The sequence below is a fragment of the Neolamprologus brichardi genome, chromosome 20 (genome assembly GCF_056152115.1).
Source record: "Neolamprologus brichardi isolate AB-2024 chromosome 20, ASM5615211v1, whole genome shotgun sequence".
NCBI lineage: Eukaryota > Metazoa > Chordata > Actinopteri > Cichliformes > Cichlidae > Neolamprologus > Neolamprologus brichardi.
In genome coordinates, this window is record NC_142123.1 from 33,880,626 (window position 1) to 33,898,262 (window position 17,637).

General features: G+C 44.7%; 1 protein-coding gene across 7 annotated transcripts in view; it reads right to left on the bottom strand.

Annotated features, from left to right (window-relative positions):
- Positions 1-17,637, bottom strand: part of LOC102776246 (IQ motif and SEC7 domain-containing protein 1-like) — a 165,214-nt gene that overhangs the window by 11,910 nt on the left and 135,667 nt on the right. For all 7 annotated transcript variants that reach the window (XM_087833936.1, XM_087833935.1, XM_087833932.1 and 4 more), the window contains 8 exons: positions 15,415-16,013; positions 13,045-13,956; positions 11,176-11,334; positions 10,250-10,372; positions 9,991-10,157; positions 9,211-9,350; positions 7,877-8,002; positions 5,988-6,087 (listed from right to left, as the gene is read on the bottom strand). In XM_087833936.1, the coding sequence (XP_087690062.1) occupies positions 5,988-6,087; positions 7,877-8,002; positions 9,211-9,350; positions 9,991-10,157; positions 10,250-10,372; positions 11,176-11,334; positions 13,045-13,956; positions 15,415-16,013 (2,326 nt within the window). The remainder of the gene's footprint in view (positions 1-5,987; positions 6,088-7,876; positions 8,003-9,210; positions 9,351-9,990; positions 10,158-10,249; positions 10,373-11,175; positions 11,335-13,044; positions 13,957-15,414; positions 16,014-17,637) is intronic.

A 17,637-nucleotide genomic window follows, 5' to 3' on the forward strand; every position in this document is an offset into this window, starting at 1 on the left:
AGAGGTTGTTTCAGAGTTAATGTGTGGAGCAGACTTCATCCACGTGTTCCGGCAGAGTCTCAGAGATAATCTTATGGCTCCCTACAGGTATGTAATGTCCCTGTTAGGTAAGCCACGAGCTTGTGGGCGGCTCTGCTACATAATAAACAACCTCTTTCTGAATTTGGGAGCTGAACTCTCTCTCTGAGCGAGGCTTCCTGTTAACAGGTGCTCAGGCAGATCTGAAACGCCAACAGCTCCAATCTGCTGCGTGCAACTGAGAGCCAATTCATCTCTGAAGAAGTAGATTCTTGGAAAACATGCACACTTGTGTCAGGAATGACAGGAGATTGCATAATCGTGAGCTGTGCAGAGGCGCAGTCTGATTTTACCCAAGGAGGATTTCTATTATATCAGGAATGCTCCCGAGAGTGAACGAAGCTCTGTGGAGCTGTGGGATACAAAATGCCATTTTGGGGGGGTAATATTTTTTTTCTGATGACGCCATGGCAACAGCCTCCTTGATGTCATGATGAGCATCACCTTCAACCACGACCAGCAGCTGCTTCTTATACACAAATGTTTGTGCTGTGGTTTCACAGACACTCCCACTGTCTCGTTAGATTTTTTATTTTAACGAGGTACAACAGCTGTCTCCTTTTGTAAATCCTTAATGGACCAATCGGTATGCATTAGCATGAGTTATCTTCTAATGCTGCTGAGGAAGGACTGCTCAGTGACATTTGACAGACTAAAGTTAAAGCAGTTAAAGCTTACATGTTATGGCCCTCATTTATTTTAGCGTCTTTGAGCAAATGTGATGCTGGGGTATGAAATTAAAGTACACTAATATTTTGCTTATTTAGATGTTGCATGAAATTGCTGGGCAGGTTAACTATACCGGTTGGTGGTACTGTGGTAATGTTTAGTAATGCACTCTGTGGGACTGGTGCAGAGCAGCTGTGGTGTTCATGGTCAGTGTAAGGCTATATCACTGAGAGCACAAAGTTCAATTAAATTAAAGATGTTGATGCTTACTAGATGACCTAATCAAAACAAATAGTCGCCTCAAGGTGCTTCATATTGTAAGGTAAAGACCCAACATTAGAACAACAGCCTGATACCTGCAGGCCTGACAGCAGCAGATGTATCACTGCTGTAACACCTGTAACACTCAGCAGTCGCCTCATTGTTCTGACACACAACAAAACTATTGACTACACTACACACTAACTACACACTAACTACACACTAACTACACAAGATTTGTGCTAAACGTCGCAAATCTCTCACATCTCAAACACGCCGTCACTTCTAAAACTTCCCCCTCCCTAAACAACTAAACGCCATGTTGCCATATCATTTTTTGATTGGTCGACATGGTACATTTTTCCACCAGTAAGAAAGGGTGGGTTTTATCATAACTCTGGTTTTACGGCCGATCAACACAATTTAAAAACTGGTATAAAGTCCACACTTTGTCCGTCAGTTGTTCGTCTGTCCTGCTCACATCTCCGATGGTTGTACACGTTGTCATTAACGTGGCTTCACTCAACATCAGCCACGCAGTGTTGCCAACTCCTCCGTAAGGAAAATCGCTATTGGCTATCCTAAAAGTCGCTAGATGATGTCATCGCCTAATTTGCATAATTGGTCATGCTAATGTAATTGTAACCTACGTTGTTGGAGAGAGAAATAACATCGTGGAAGAGACATAAAGTGAGTAAAAAACAACCTAAATGCATTTAGAATTTATTTAGAACTACAAATTAAATTTCTATTAGCAATTTTTTTTTTTTAATGTCACAATTCCAACCCTGCGTCGTCATAAATAAGTCTCCAATAACACCAGAAAAAGTCGCCAGATTTGTCACTAGTCGCTTTTTAGGAAAAAAGTCGCTAAGGGGGTTTGAAAACTCGCTAAATATAGCGACAAAGTCGCTAAGTTGCCAACACATCAGCCACACTGCTTTGCTAGCTAAAACTAAAACACATAAGGACGCTGTCATAGCCTGTCAGCGACGTTGATTAGCTGCGTATATACGAATGTGAATCGCATTATTGGCTGGACTATGGGATAAGGTGGCATCGTTCTGATCCCATACGGGAGCAGCCAGTCACTGACTAACACTGCAAAACAGAATTGTTAAAGTTTTAATTTTAATTTCAATTCAGGTAGATTTGTTTTTGTGCGCAACCAGAGACCGACCACAGTGATTTAGCTGTTATGGCTGTGATTTATGTTACAGTGTTCTCTGTAAAACTGTCCCTCAGACCAATACTGTAGCAGCCTGTACGACAGAGAGTCACCAAAGGATGCTCGGTGTGCAGCTGGACACCTCTGAATAAATCCAAACACTGTAAAATGTCCAACCTTATACAAATAAAGAAAGAAAGACATTTAAAGCCTGACACAAAAAGCTGTGAGGTGGGTTACTTTTTATAACTCGGATATCTGGTTACTGGATTATGGGTGTAGTAGCTTCGTGCAGTTGGTCTCCTCTGGAAAATAGTTTAATGTAGTTTTCTTACAAATAATACGACTTACAGTGTCACCTATTAGCTCGTTTACTGTTTGCACGCTTTTAATTTGAAGATGATAACTGCTGGCTCCAACAATAAACAAACAAACAAATAAACAAACAAACAAATAAATAAACAAACTAGGGCTGGGCGATATGACCCAAAATTCATATCTCGATATTTTTTACCTGGACGGCGATATAAGATATATATCTCGATATATTTTTTTAAAGCCATAAAGTAAGAACAAAAAGAGAGTTCTTAGTCAAAGCTGTGTCCCAGATGTCACACAGGCACTTTTATTAACATAGAGCATAGATGTACATAAAATTTACTCAAAAATAAATTATGAGCATTTATTAAATAATAATGCTCCATAAATAAAAGAAAACAATGTTGTTTTTGTGCATAACAAAAAGCTCACAATTGTGCAGTCAAAATGTAAACTAACAGACACTGAGCATAATAACAAAGACAGATTTCATAGCTGCTCTGTTCCCAACTTCTACTGCGTGACTGACAGCATTGAGTTTGAAATCCTCTTCGTAACCACGTCTCTTAACAGGTGCCATTTATGGTCCTTATACACAGTAGGGTAATATTACGTTGAAGCACAGTACGTATCACTCCGCGAGGCTGCTCGGTAGCCGTAATGCTCCAACAATCCATGAAGCGCTGCAGCTCCGTAGCTTAGCAAAGTCGTACTAAAACATTTTTGACAGATTGCTGAGCGCTGTGTTCCACATAAAATTCGCGGCCATCAAGCACAACCAGAATTCATACATAAGGCGCGCTGTCAACTTTTGAGAAAATGAAAGGATTTTAGGCTGTGCAGCGCCTCTGGGCTGCATGGCGTTAGCGTGGTTAGCGTGGTTAGCTAGCTAACACGTTGACGGCGTCCAGCGATGCGCAGTAACTCGTTAACGGAGATTTGCCGTGTCCATCTTGTCGCTTCCTGCAGGTGAAGCGATGGGGGAGGAGGGGGAGTTGTGTTCAGTGAAGGAGAGGCGAGGCCGAGTAACGTTGCGTAAAGACAAAAGTGGACGAAAGAGAGGCAAACTTGCAGCTCCACAAGTATAGTTATAACGTAACATAGACTATATCGATATAAACGATATTGTCACATCTTATATCTCGTATAAAAATATATCGATATTTTTTAAAAACTCGATATATCGCCCAGCTCTAAAACAAACAACACGGCAGGTAGCAAAATGCTAGCACTGGGGATTCAAAATGTTCAAAAAGTGTGAGACACATGGTTGATTCCCATCATCTGAGGACATCATTAAACCCCAGTGCACACGTGTGAGACACGGTGTGAATTTGTGCCCTTTTAACTGCACCCAGCAGTGGTGGTGGTGGAGGCACTTCTAGGTGCTTCTACATCACTTAGCTGTTAAGATCTATTTAATGGCTTCAAATGAGACTTTAGTTTTGTGTCAGCTGAGATTTTGTGGGAGGTTCTGCATCGTTTCACGTATATATTTATACATACAGGCTCTTTGAAAGAAAGGGGTGGGTATGCAATTTCAGAGCCGAACTCTCTCTCTGAGTGAGGGATCCTGTTAACAGGCGCTCAGGCAGATTTGAAACACCTCCAACTCCAATCTGCTGCGTGGAGCTGAGAGCCAATTCATCTCTGCTGAAGAAGCAGAGGCTTGGAAACCACACACGCCCACACACACACAAACAAACATAACTCTATAGGACTGTGTTAACGTTGTTACTGAAAGATTTTTGAGAAACGTCGTCCAGCAGCCTCGTTATCAGGTTGACAGACGTATATTTAGGGAATCCTGTGATGTGCTTCCACCGTCCTTTCAAACGTTGGTGCTGTGCTGACTGACGTGTCTGTCTTTTAAAGAAACGGCTGGCAGATAATTGTAATTGGAAAAGGAAGTAAAATAATGTTTTGCCAAGAGATTATTAACAGATTGTTGAGAATATTTCCAACTAGGACAGAACCTCCAATTTTTGTTTTTTATATGAAATCCAAGAGAAAGTGTCCTGCTCGTACCAAACGAAGGCACGCGACGTGAAAAACACAGCCTGTCGAGTAAATGTTGGTCAAGCTTTTACAAATGCTGCAGTTTGAATTATTAACCCACTGAATGCATAAGAAATAAGAACATGTTCTTTTGTTTTCTGTGTTTTGACTGCCATATCTAAGCCGTTATTAACTTTTAGGCAAGCTAACGTATTTATTGTTTCCCCTTTTTTCGACTCGCTGACATGTATAATATGTATCACCCACCTGACGGCTGTGTCTGGATGTTTTATGGCACCAAACTGCAAAAACTCACCTTCACAAGTCCAAAGGATGAGAGAGATGTGACCTAAAGACGACGTTTGTGGCTGGTTGGTTCAACACTTGTGAAATGCCCCAGCAGATACCAGATGTATTGTGATAATGTTAAAGACGGATCCTGATGAATTCCCGTGACTCCGACATTTGGGACGGTTTTTATTTGAAGCATCGCAGACATGCTGAGTGACACAGGCACCTCGCAGGCTGACGTCTCGTCTCCTTAAACCCTCCTTGTGGATATGCTGTTACCAGATCGCTACACTTAGCTACGCTGCAGCTTTCCGTCCCCTCAGACTGTACACACAGCAGCTGTACAACAGCTGTACTAACTCTGCATCTTTTAAACCTCTGTGAACCTCATTTACATTCTGCCATGAGTACAGCGATAACACAATGACAACCTGCAGCCGTGTAGCCTCGTCCGTTAGCGACGTTAGCATTAGGACGGAGACTCTGACATTATGATCAAAGAAATCAAGAACGCTTCATTTTGAACTTAGCTGGTATTTTACTGTAGCTGAAACCTCCAAGCGCTTTGTTCATGTGGAAATAATATAAGGAAATGGAGACACATTAGTTTAGACTTTCCACATTTTTTAATGTTTTAACTTTTATTTTTATTTCTTAAAACGTGAAGTTAACTAGCAGGTATTTGCTTACTGAAGCAACTAACACTTTCTCCATTTCCCCTGCAGTCAGCGATACCAAATTACGTAGGACGTTCTTGGAAAGAGACCTGCAATTATGTGAAAAGCTGCCACAAAATTAGCAGGAAGTTGCAGGACTTGTAAATTAAACCGTTGTAATTCTACAGAGATTCAGCATGTTCAGATTCAGTTTCTCATAAAGAACAAAGTATTTGAGTTGCTCGACAACAGCAGCATCTTTTTCAGTGGGATGTCAAAAATATGCTTGGAAATATCCTTAAATCGAGCAAAGCACTGAGAAATGAGCAAATCCATACAGACAACACGTGTGCAGCGATCAGGGTATTCATATATTTACAGCACCGTGTGTTTCATGCATGTGTGACTGTTTTCAGTGGGCCTGCTGACTGCTGGGTAAAAATAGAGTCGAGCAATTACAAAAAAGAAAAGGAGACATAGAGACTGAAACGAGAGAGGCGGAGGAAGATGGATGAGAGGAGGCAGCAGAGGCAGAGAGCAGTACTTACAGGTGTTTTGGAAAGTGTGGACCTGCATGTCGACCAGAGGAAACGATTGTCTGAAACTGTACGTCACAGAAGTCTTCTTCTTTTGGAAGATCTTTGTCACCTGAGGAGGAGGAATTAAAATAAGGGAAAAGAAGGTAAAGAAGTCCTGCATGAAAATACACACAAACACCAAAACACCGACAGGTGTTGAAAACAAGCAGATGTGCATCTGTAAAAAACTTAAAAAAAGAAACAAGTGAAAAGAAAAGATAATTAAAATCTCTCTGTGCTCCTGGTGACTGCAGACACAAAACACTGTCTTCCCTCAGAGAGTTCAAACCATAACCAGCGAGTGAAGAAAAACGTGAAATTGGGTATACGAAGGTCGAAGTCTAAACCAAGCTCTCCCAGCTGATAAACCTGGGGCCTTTCTCAATATGCGTACTTGTGCGTACTTGCGTTCTTGTGTACTCGTGATACGTCATCAGTCGGAGACCAAGTACTGTTCCAATTCGAAGTACGCATCAAGCCGAGAACGCGAAAAAGTCCCGGATGTGTTCTCCGCCCGTTTTATCGAGCATGCATCGTGGTGACTTGTGTGGACTTGGTACAGCTAAATATCCCAGAATGCATTTCGTCCAAAACTCAAACGGGCAATGGCGAACGAGCGGGACTAAAAACTTTTAAATATTACTCTTTCTGGGTCACAAAATAAACTTTTAAGTTCTTTTCAAGCAAACTTCAAATATCTGCTCGATTTATCAGGATATCATATATTTCCAAACGCGCTCCGACGTTTTCGGAAACGTCTGTGACCCGCAGCTCCACAGCAGACAGCGAGATCGAGGATTATTCGAGCCAGCGAGAACAGCCGACTCCCAGCACATCGTTTTCAACCCCCCGCGGTCTTTTCGTTACTCAGGTTAAACAACCCCCAGCAGCTGTCTATTGTATTGAGTGTCCACTACAATAAAAATAAAAGCGTTCTAACATCTCACCTGCTTGTTTTTATTAAGACAAACATGTACACTATTTTTATTAATGAGATTTCGCTACTGAGGTTAAACATGATATATAAGTCACGATTAAAATCGGTTTGCTGTGATTAAAGTTCAGCTTCATAACATATTACTCACAGTTTAATTAAGAGGGGACGGCAGTAAAAACTCCGGACCTGTGACATCATCAAGTACGCTGGTGTTCCAATTGTACAAATTGCGAGTCCGTGCTCGCGTTCTTGAGAATTGAGAAAGGGCCCTGGACTTCTTACTGATTTTGCTTCAGCTACTGAATCTTAGCAGCAGTGCCTAAAAACATAACAGCAAAAATCAAGCAGCATCTGACCAGAAAACTGAGAATTTGAGCCAAATACTGAGCGTCTCCTTTAGCTGCGGTTTGGTCTCCACTCTCTCCAGTTCATCTGCACTCGCTCGCTCGACTCTAAACTCTGCAGTTTGCTGCTGAGCAGGTTGTTGAAGCATGCATGACGAAAACAGTGGAGAAAACCATAAACTTAAAGTCTCATTGGAGAAACACGAGACCCGATGGGTAAAACTCGCTGACAAATCCTGTTTATTTTGGTCTTTTCTCGTAAAGTCACGCTGTCAGACTTCCTGACATTTCTGCAGCACTGCTTAAACATGAGCAGGGCATTATGGGATAAAATGGTGCTCCAGTGATGCAAAAATCCTTTTATCTCACATGTGAGTGAATCTTAAGGTTGTGCAAGAATCGGTGGTCACACTGGTCCTTAAATGGTGCAATAACCAAACACACACTCTGCAAAGTCACACTAAATGACTCTACAAACTGAAACCTAACCTTGGTTTAGATTTAAGTGAGTTGTTCTGGTGACTTTATATCCCTGTGAGAAGCAAAAGCACATGTCACACACAGAGGGCATCGTTTACCATCAGCAGGTCGTTGAACAGGAAGACTTCTCTCTGGTGGACGCCGCTCCTCTGAGCTCTGTTTGGATCGGGAACCTCGAACAGCTGACAGCAGCACACCAACCTGCGATGAGGCAGCGACAGCACCTGCAACACGCACCCAGACAGACAGACACACACTTCTGTGACCTGCCCTGTATCAAAAGGTTATTATGTACTAAAAAAGAGGCAGGGATATCCATCCATCCGTCCATCCATCTACCCACCCACCCACCCGTCCATCCGTCCACCCAACCATCCATCCATCCATCCATCCATCCATCCATCCACCCATCCATCTACCCACCCACCCGTCCATCCATCCATCCATCCATCCACCCACCCACCCGTCCATCCATCCATCCATCTACCCACCCACCCGTCCATCCATCCATCTACCCACCCACCCGTCCATCCGTCCATCCATCCATCCATCCACCCACCCACCCATCCATCCGTCCATCCATCAATCCACCCACCCAACCATCCATCCATCCACCCGTCCATCCATCCATCCATCCATCCATCCATCCATCCACCCACCCGTCCATCCGTCCATCCATCAATCCACCCACCCATCCATCCACCCAACCATCCATCCATCCACCCACCCGTCCATCCGTCCATCTGTCCATCCATCTTTACTGATTGTAAAGTACTTTGGTCAGTTCTGTTGTTTTCAAATGTGCTATACAAATAAATTTTGAATTTTGGATTTGAATCTGTCTGTCCGTCTGTCTGTCCATCCGTCCATCCCTGTGATTTAAAAGACTGAATAGACTTGGCGGTACGAACATGAACAGGGAGGTTATTCTAGGTGCTACGGTTGCAAAGGCCCGGTCAGCTCTCGACTTCAGTCGAGACCTGGGTTGAGCTAGGAGCATCTGATTGGACGATCTTTGTGCTCTATTGGGATTGTACAAGTGGAGGAGTTCGGAAAGATAGCTGGGCACTAAATTATTTAGAATTTTAAAAGTGAACAGAAGAATTTTAAAACCGATACGATATTTAACAGGGAGCCAGTGTAAGTTGGCTAAAATTGGAGTGATGTGTTCATAGATTCTAGTACCTGTTAAGAGACGCGCAGCTGCATTCTGAACTACCTGAAGCCGGTAAAGAGACGAGTGTTGGAGGCCCGAGTAGAGGGAGTTACAGTAGTCCAGTCTGGATAAATCAAAAGCTTTGCTGTTGCTATAAAGTTAAGTTATAAATAAAAACCCATCATGGTGCTATTTTTAACTCACTTTACCTTTAGCACCTGAAACCTTTGTGCAGTGTAACAGATATTTTCATCTCGGGGTGTACGAGCATCTTACGGGTTTCTTGCCGACCACCATCCTCTCCACCGCCTGGACCTGGGACACGTGGTCATCGTTTGTCCTAAGCTCCCACTTCTGGATTCTTCCATAGATCGCCACCAGCAGGTCCCGGGGAATGTCTTGACCATTATCGACACCTGTTGGGAGCACAGGTAAGAGTTTGACATGTATCTTTTGTGCAGGCACAATGTTTACTCCTGTTTTATCAGCCAGTGCTTCCTTTCCTCAGTTCATCCACATGGCTGGCTGCTGTCTGCGGCTGTGATCTCAGTGACTGTCTGTGCCATGATTAGTCAGATTTGTTCCAGCTGTCGTCAGACAAAAATGTGTCATTCTCTAGAAATCTGACGTTAAGTCTTTTGGCTAAATTGCTGAGTCACAGACAGAAACAGCACAAACACCAGCAAAGTTTCACTCTTAGCTTCAGAGCACACTGCAGTGCTGCACCGAGTGTTTCGCTCTGGATCTCATCAGTTAAATGAGATGAGAATGAACAACTGCACATTCTCTCCACCTGTGTTGTTTTAGCCACATGCTAACGGTTAAATAATGCTTCAAACGGGTAAAAATTCCTTTAACATGGAGCGGACATTGTCCACACCAGGAGGAGGTCGAGAGGTTTCAGCCTCTTTCCTAAACTGTAGTTTTACCATTTATTTGTTGTTTACATGACAACAGCCTGCAGCATTTCTGCTGCTCTCAGACTCAAACACTGATTTGAACATTTTACAGCCCTGCATCGTTTCAGACTGATTATGAGGGCGCTGCTATACGGACCACGCAGGTTCTTGATGAAGTCCTCGAGCTTCATCTTCCTCTCCGGCTTCACGTTGGGGCTGTACATGTCTGTGTTGAGGAGGATGATGGCAAAGGCCAGGATAAAGATGGTGTCTGGATTCTGGAACTGCCGGATCAGCACCGGGTTACAAACGCAGTATCGCTGACTGCAGAGCGAGAGCAAAGGGAGCATCACAAACTGCACAGACGACTCAGCTCTTTGATATTTGATCAAACCCTCCGCGACGCAGTTTAATACCTGAAGGCCTCCACCAGCCGCTCCACCCGCTGGGCTTCACCCTGAACTTTGATCTGAGCTTGGAACTTCCTCAGAGCGTCGTCCAGATCCATCCCTGAGAAATCCATCTCATCCAGGACACAGCTAAAGAAAGAGACAGAAAACGCTGATCATTATCCCCAAACGCATTCCTTAAGCCTCGTCTTCACCTGCTCCTGACAGCTCAGAGGCCTGTGAAGCAGGAGTCGGGGTTTAATGTGGTCCCTTCAGGTTTAAGGCGGTGTTTCAATACTATGAAGGTAGTTAATGATTCTCTGAGGTACATCACCGCTCATACCGTCTTACCTGGTGCAGAGCATGGTATGTTTAAGATAAGATATGAAACCACTGCCTATTGACCCACCAGTGTCAGCATTTCCAGAAGATCCCCCCGAGGTAGCAGGATGTCCTGAAGAGTTAGAGCTTATCTAAAGTCGTCTTTCTCAGTAAATATCAATAAAAAATACAAATCCTTGCATGGATGAATTTATTGGATGAGTCTGAGGAAACGCTGTGATATGACTCAACACAGTGATGTATTACAGGCTTTGTTCATGTTCTCAGTCATTTCTCTCAGACTGAGAGCTGCAGCTGAAACGATCTGTAAAAACAGACGTAAGTCACTGGATACTTTAATTACAGTCAGATCTTTCTGTGCTGTTAATGATGAACACATTCACTGCCAGCTTTCCTTGCTGGCTTTAGATAGACAGGGTGGTGAAGCAGACAGAAAGCTGTTCTGTCTGCTTCACCACCCTGTAAAGGTCTTTCACCCCAGTCAAAGCTAAACTTTCACTGTTTTCAATAATTATCGCTCAGTTAGGACAAGCCTACCTCGTAACCACATAAACGCAGACTCCTGTCCACAGTAAAACATTCACTGAAAGGACTTTAACATTTGCACTCACTCAAGGACGTCTTTGTTGAACTGCTGCCGGCTTCCCAGAAACTCTCCGATCATCTGCCTGCTCAGGCCTTTCCTCTCCAGGATGAAGCGGGCGATGCCCACTGGCGTGTCTGACACAAACCCCCTCTCAATCAGGTACTGGATCCCCTTCTCCGGCTTCCTGTAGACCAGAGGAAACACGGCCTCTTAAGTTGTTTGCTCTGGGACTGAAATTCTTTTTATTGGTTGTCTTGTTTTTATTGGTTGCTCTGTTCTACGCTGCTGAGAAGTCTAATATTTTGGCTTTTTAAAATTCTGATACATAAAACAACTCCTCTAAACTTGGAAACTTAATTTCAGTAAAACATTCAGAGTCCAGAGAATCCTCTGTACACATGGGAGCAGGTTAAAAACCAACACTGGGTGGCAGTGCTCTCTTCAGCCCCTCGGGGAGCACCGCATTACGAAGACAAAATGATGCAGCGGAAATTAGAGCTTGGGCTCAAGAACACTTCTGAAAACCACCATCGGTCATTCACAGATGTTCAGAATCATGCAAAGAAAAAACAAACAGAAATGTCACCACCTTCTCCTTTAAGATGTTTCTTAGTCGGGAAACACGAGTGGTAACGAGTGGATAGAGTATATGTAACACCTGAGTTTTCTTTTACTATTTTAAGTAAACGGTAAAATGGACCAGTTCTTATATTCTCCATTTGAGCACTTTATAAAACATTCCTCATTCACCCATTCACACACATTTAAACAAGCCCTTTCTATCTCTCTGACATCCGATGACCACGTCAGAGAGCATCAGGTTCAGTATGGCCAAGGATACTTTGGCATGCAGAACCATCAACCTTCAGATTAGTAGATGAGCTACAGCTAACTTGGGAGTTGACCCCAACAATCACATGACCCCCTCTTAGCAAGCACTCGGTGGAGGAAAAACTCCCTTTTAACAGGAAGAAACTCTGATGGAACCAGGCTCAGGGAGGGACCGGCTGGGGTCAGGGGAGGGAGACAGCACAACGCTCTGTGGAAGAGAGCCATCAAATAAACGAACATTCGTTTTTGGGATCATGGAGGCCACATGATCTAACATTTAAAGCTAACATCTAACTTGTTATCAACAACAGTACGGGTAACTTAGACGTCTACGAAGGCATCATTAATGCTGAATGAAACATTCTAACAACATGACTCACTAACTTCCTCAGAACTTCCTCAGAGCGTCGTCCAGACACTGAGGAAGTTCCAAGCTCACTATGTGTCAACAGATCTCTCTGTCTCTCTTCCACAGCATGTCTTTATCCTGTCTTCCTTCTCTCACCCCATCCGGTCACAGCAGATGGCCCCGCCCCTCCCTGAGCCTGGTTCTGCTGGAGGTTTCTTCCTGTTAAAAGGGAGTTTTTCCTTCCCACTGTCGCCAAAGTGCTGCTCATAGGGGGTCATATGATTGTTGGGTTTTCTCTGTATCTATTATTGTAGGATCTACTGTACAATATAAAGCGCCTTGAGGTGACTGTTGTTGTGATTTGGCGCTGTAGAAATAAAATTGAATTGAATGACACTGCTGCTAACAGTGTGGGTGCTTATCTCTCCACCTCCCTGCTCAGAAATAACGACACAACCAAGAAGGCTCTGAACTGTTGTCAGACGAAGAAGAGATGGTCTGACACTAAGCAGCCCCGATTGCACACTCGGGCTGGGTTACATATGTTATTCTGTTTGCTGCAGTATGAGCAGACAGTTTCCTCCATGCTGTATTTTTGTGTCTGACATCAGGTGTTACTGATCCCGGACTTATGTCTGGATTCTTTGAACTCACAGGAGGCAGGTTATCGCTCTGAGTCTGAGTCTTCTGGATTATGTTTGCAGACGTTCTTACTTGTTGAATAAGTTGAGTCCAATGCGGTACTGCCGCCGCTGCACCACGTCATTGTTGAACGCAGGCGAGTCCCAGCTGTGACGGCTCTCCCTCTGATAGGTCTGCTTTCCCAGCGCAGCTCCTCCGATTGGCTCCCGGAGGCTGTCGCGGGACGAAGAGCCGGAGCTGCAGTTGTTGACCGTTGTGTCATCGTTGGAGTTGGTGGTGGTGGAGTTGACGCTCTCGTTGTCTCCGTCAGAGCAGAGCAGGTGGTGGTGGTGGAGGTGGGGGTGGTGAACGTGGTGCTGCTGCGCCTCCATGCTTTGGAGCGCAGAGGAGGACGAGGACAGCGGCGAGGGCGTCAGCGGCGGCAGGGGGGAGAGAGGTGTGAGGGGCGGTACGGGAGATGGCAGCGGGGAAGAAGGGGGTTCGGGGTAAGCGTGAGGGAGGTGGTGGTGTTGATGGTGCAGGTGGTGGTAGTGGTGCTGGGCGAAGTGGTGAGCGTGCTGCATGTAAGGGCTGCCGCCGTGTCCGTGGTGCATGTGCATCATGTGATGCTGGGTGTACTGAGGGTGGTGGTCGAGGATGGTGGGGAGGTGGGGGATGGGTGAAGGGTGAGGGTGGGGGTGCTGGAGTGGGTGAGGGAGCGGGTGCGAGGGCAGGGTGCGGGCCGAAGGCATCGGCAGGGGGACGTTGGAGGGGCTGCGAGTCTGTCCCTGCGCCGTGGCGACCGAGCGACCGTTGGGTTTGTGTTTGATGGTTCCCTGCGGAGATTCGGCTTCGCTGCTTCCTCCGCCTCCTCCTCCTCGCTCATCTTCTCCACTTTCACCTTCCACTCCTCCCCCCCTCCTATCCCTCTCTCCACTTCCTCCCCGCTCGACTCCTGACGGCTCCTGTTCGTACACCAGGCGTCCGATAGACCCTCGCTCTGACCTGAAGATGGGAACGATACAAAGAATTACAAATGCACATCTTCAAGTCACCTGATTCTAATGGAGCAAAGCGGTAATCAGACTGACGGAGGATTTTAAGGATGTGGAAAAATACAGGCACAACTTTCAGATGAGCATTTGCCTGAGAATCTGTGGACACTGCACGGTTATATGATAGAAACCTGTCAGTCCCAGGTGAGCCACGCCCTAAACGACTGCCACGTTATCATCTGTCTCTAAACGAGACCATGATATACAAAATGAACATTGTGCTGTTATATAAAGTAAAACTAGAGGTTGAGACTATAAACATATGAGTAAAATCACAGCAGGGTTCAGCCTCACTTTCATTTAGACCTCCTTTAAAAGGTGAACGTAGCTTCCAGGCTTGACGGTGAATCATACATTAAAGTTCCTGCAGTGTTTCTAATGTTCAGCACCAGAGATGGGCTGTAATCCGATTACTTTTACTTTTTCAAGTAACGAGTAAAGTAAGGGATTACTATTGCAAAAACGGTAATTAGATTACTGTTACTTTCCCGTAGGAACGCTGCGTTACTGCGTTACTAAAACTGAGATTTTTTGTGAGAATGTCTCATGACAGTGACGTAAGCTGTGTGCAGATCAACAATGGATCATATATCGAGTGCAGAGAGAGTATGAGCGTGCAGTGTTTAAAGCGTGGAAGTACTGACCTTACTTTGAGTTTGATTCCATAAAAAGTGACAAAAACATTAGTGTCCGTTGTGCGTGGGAAGAAAACTTCTTTTTACAGCGAAAAAACCCCTAAACTTCCAAACAAGCACCGAGTAGCTATGACAGTAGCTTTTACTTGCATCTATTTGAAAGACTGAGTGTAAACACACAAAAAATATTTTATTTTATGTGCTGGAATGTGCAGAAAATAGGTTTAAATGTTAAACAAATTTCTTCAAGTCAGAGAATGTTGCAGATAATTTAATTTTTGCTTGATGCATAAAGTTAAAAGATTAAAACTAATAAAACAAGTTTTAAAAAGAGACTTTTCCATTTGATTACATTTTGTATGATGATTATGCAGAAAAAGTAGAATTGGGCTGAAAGATCTATCACTTTATCACCTATTCAGGTTGTAAATCATGTTTTTAAAAAGTAACTAAGTAATTAATTACTTTTGAAAATAAGTAATCAGCAAAGTAACGGGATTACTTTTTGGGGGAAGTAATCAGTAATTAGTTACTGATTACTTTTTTCAAGTAACTTGACCAACACTGGTCAGCAGTGACGAGCTGGAAGCTCATCTTTTAAATATGGACTTCATGTGTTCATGTGAAGTTTTGACTAATTTCAAACGTCTTGCAGGAATTTTGTGTTTTGACCGTGCATGCGACCTTGCTCTACAGCGCCCCCTGGTGAGCACGCTCGCGTCTGCGTCTGTTTTCATGCAGATTCTGAAACGAGACGTTTAAGTGCTGCTGACCTGTCGCTCATGTCCACTGAGCTGTCGCTGGGCGGTTCGATGGTCAGGACGGGGAGATGTCCTCCTCCTCCACCCCTGCCTCTGTACTCGCCCCGACACTCTGTGCAGGGGGTGCTGCTCCTCCGGCTCGTGTTGCTGCCTCCCTCCGTCTCCCTGCTGTCTTCTCTCCCCCCTGCACTTCCTCCTCCCCCTCCTCCCCAGTACTCTGTATCAGAGCTGGAGGCGGGACGGGACAGCGGCGAGGAGGGGAGGCAGCCTTCATCCATGTACAGGGTGACATCACTGAAGGAGGTAGCGGTGCTGTCCTCATGCATGGAGGCACCTCCTCCTGCCCCCGCCCTCCCCCCTCCTCCCCCCGTCCGGCCCGCAGCACGTCGGGAAGATGTCGTGCTGTTGCGCCACGCACACTGTCTGTAGTCTTCCTCCTCGTCTTCCTCCTCGTCCTCTTCCCCTTCTTCCTCTTCCTCTTCTTCCTCCTCATCGCCCTCCTCTTCGTCCTCGTCATCGTCCTCCTCTCCATCTCCTCCCGCTTCCTGTGAGTCTTCACGGCCGGACTGGCAGGTGAGGGAGTCGTCCATGGAGTCTGCCAAGGACTTAACCTGCAGTGCACGAAGGTAACGTCACGACACAGAAAAATACAGAGAAAATATAAAGAGAAAAAATATCCCGAGCTGATGATGAGAAGGTCAGAAGAAGAAAATCGCTGCACAACTCCTGTCAGGAGAAAGACGGCTGTGGAAATCTGCACTCATGTTTCTTTCTGTTTGTTTGACCTTTGCTGAGAACGGCTAAGAATCTGCCGCAGGATGGGAAGAGACTCCCGGGGATCCGCTCTAATCACTTCTGATTCATTTTCATTTAGCTTCAGGAAACTCTGGGACATCCAGCACTTTATAACAGATAAACAAGATATCAGCTGAGTTAGCCTGATTTCTTTGTTAGTTTTTAATATAATATGAGTACTCGGAGGCACACAAATAGAAAATGGAAGATGAGTCAGGAAAGGGCCAAAAACAGAAAATCGTTTGTGGTTAGGAAAGGATTAAAATAATTACTTTTCTGCTTATCAGGAAAAGAATGACTCCACCAATCCTCACAGAGTGCCTCGCCTACTCGGATATTTATTTGTTTGGTTCTAGGCTCAAGGTAACAGTTCCTGCACAATCCAGCGGGCTTTTAATTTGAAACATCTACGCGTACAAATATGTTAAGGTCTGCCTATTAGCATTTTCTAAAACTTTGAAACGCATCTCCTGTCTCAGAGGATGGAGATTCCTCAGCGTCCATTGGTCCCAATCAATGAACATTTACTTCCAAACCTGCGGTGACTGTTTCAGTGTTAATTGCTGCCCTGACCGCTGGGGCAGCAGCTGCTAACAGTCCTCTGGTTGAAAGCTTGTTTGTGGGGCTCCACAGGGATCATTGTCTGGGCCAATTCATTTTCCAATAATCGCGACTCTTTTAAGACCATCCAACATTTAGCTGAGATTTTCTCCCTTTTAAACTCAGAATATTCAAACACTTCTAGAGATTAACTGCTGAAAATAAAGCTTCCCCCAGATTCCTATTGTATTTACTGGCAACCTCTGATTGAGTAGCTTTATAAACCAAACTGAGCAGTTTTGTTTCAGCTTTGGAGAATCTCAAAGACTCAAAGACTTTAATAATCTAGATAGTATTATGTGTGAACTAAAAAATGTACAGACTATGACAAAATGAGTTTATTTTCATTGATCAGCAGCAAGTCTGAGATTACTTTTGAAACTTTACATATTACTTTTAAAAGGTCGGATGGTCCTGAGCTATAACTCAGACCTTTTGAGGACTTAAAAAGAAGCAACTGGACTTCTTTAGGTTCATGAAGGTGTTTTACTCTAAAACTTCTCCAAGCAGACACACCTATGGCATCAATTTCAAAATCCTACGTCACCTCGTTTTCAAGTTATTTCATTCACAAGATTTTCAGCAGATTTGACCTCTGAACTCTGACCTTTAGGTCAAGGTTACTGAGATTTGGACTTGTCTAAGAGTTTTAGTAGCTACACCTATGGCATCAATTTGAAGATTCTACGTTGCCTCGTTTTCAAGTTATCGCATTCACAATCTTAGATGTCCACCCCCGCTCTGTCCACGCAGCCCCCCCGCTCTGTCCACGCAGCCCCCCCCTCTGTCCACGCAGCCCCCGCCCGTCCATCCACCCATCCTTGCAGCTGGGTGGGGTAA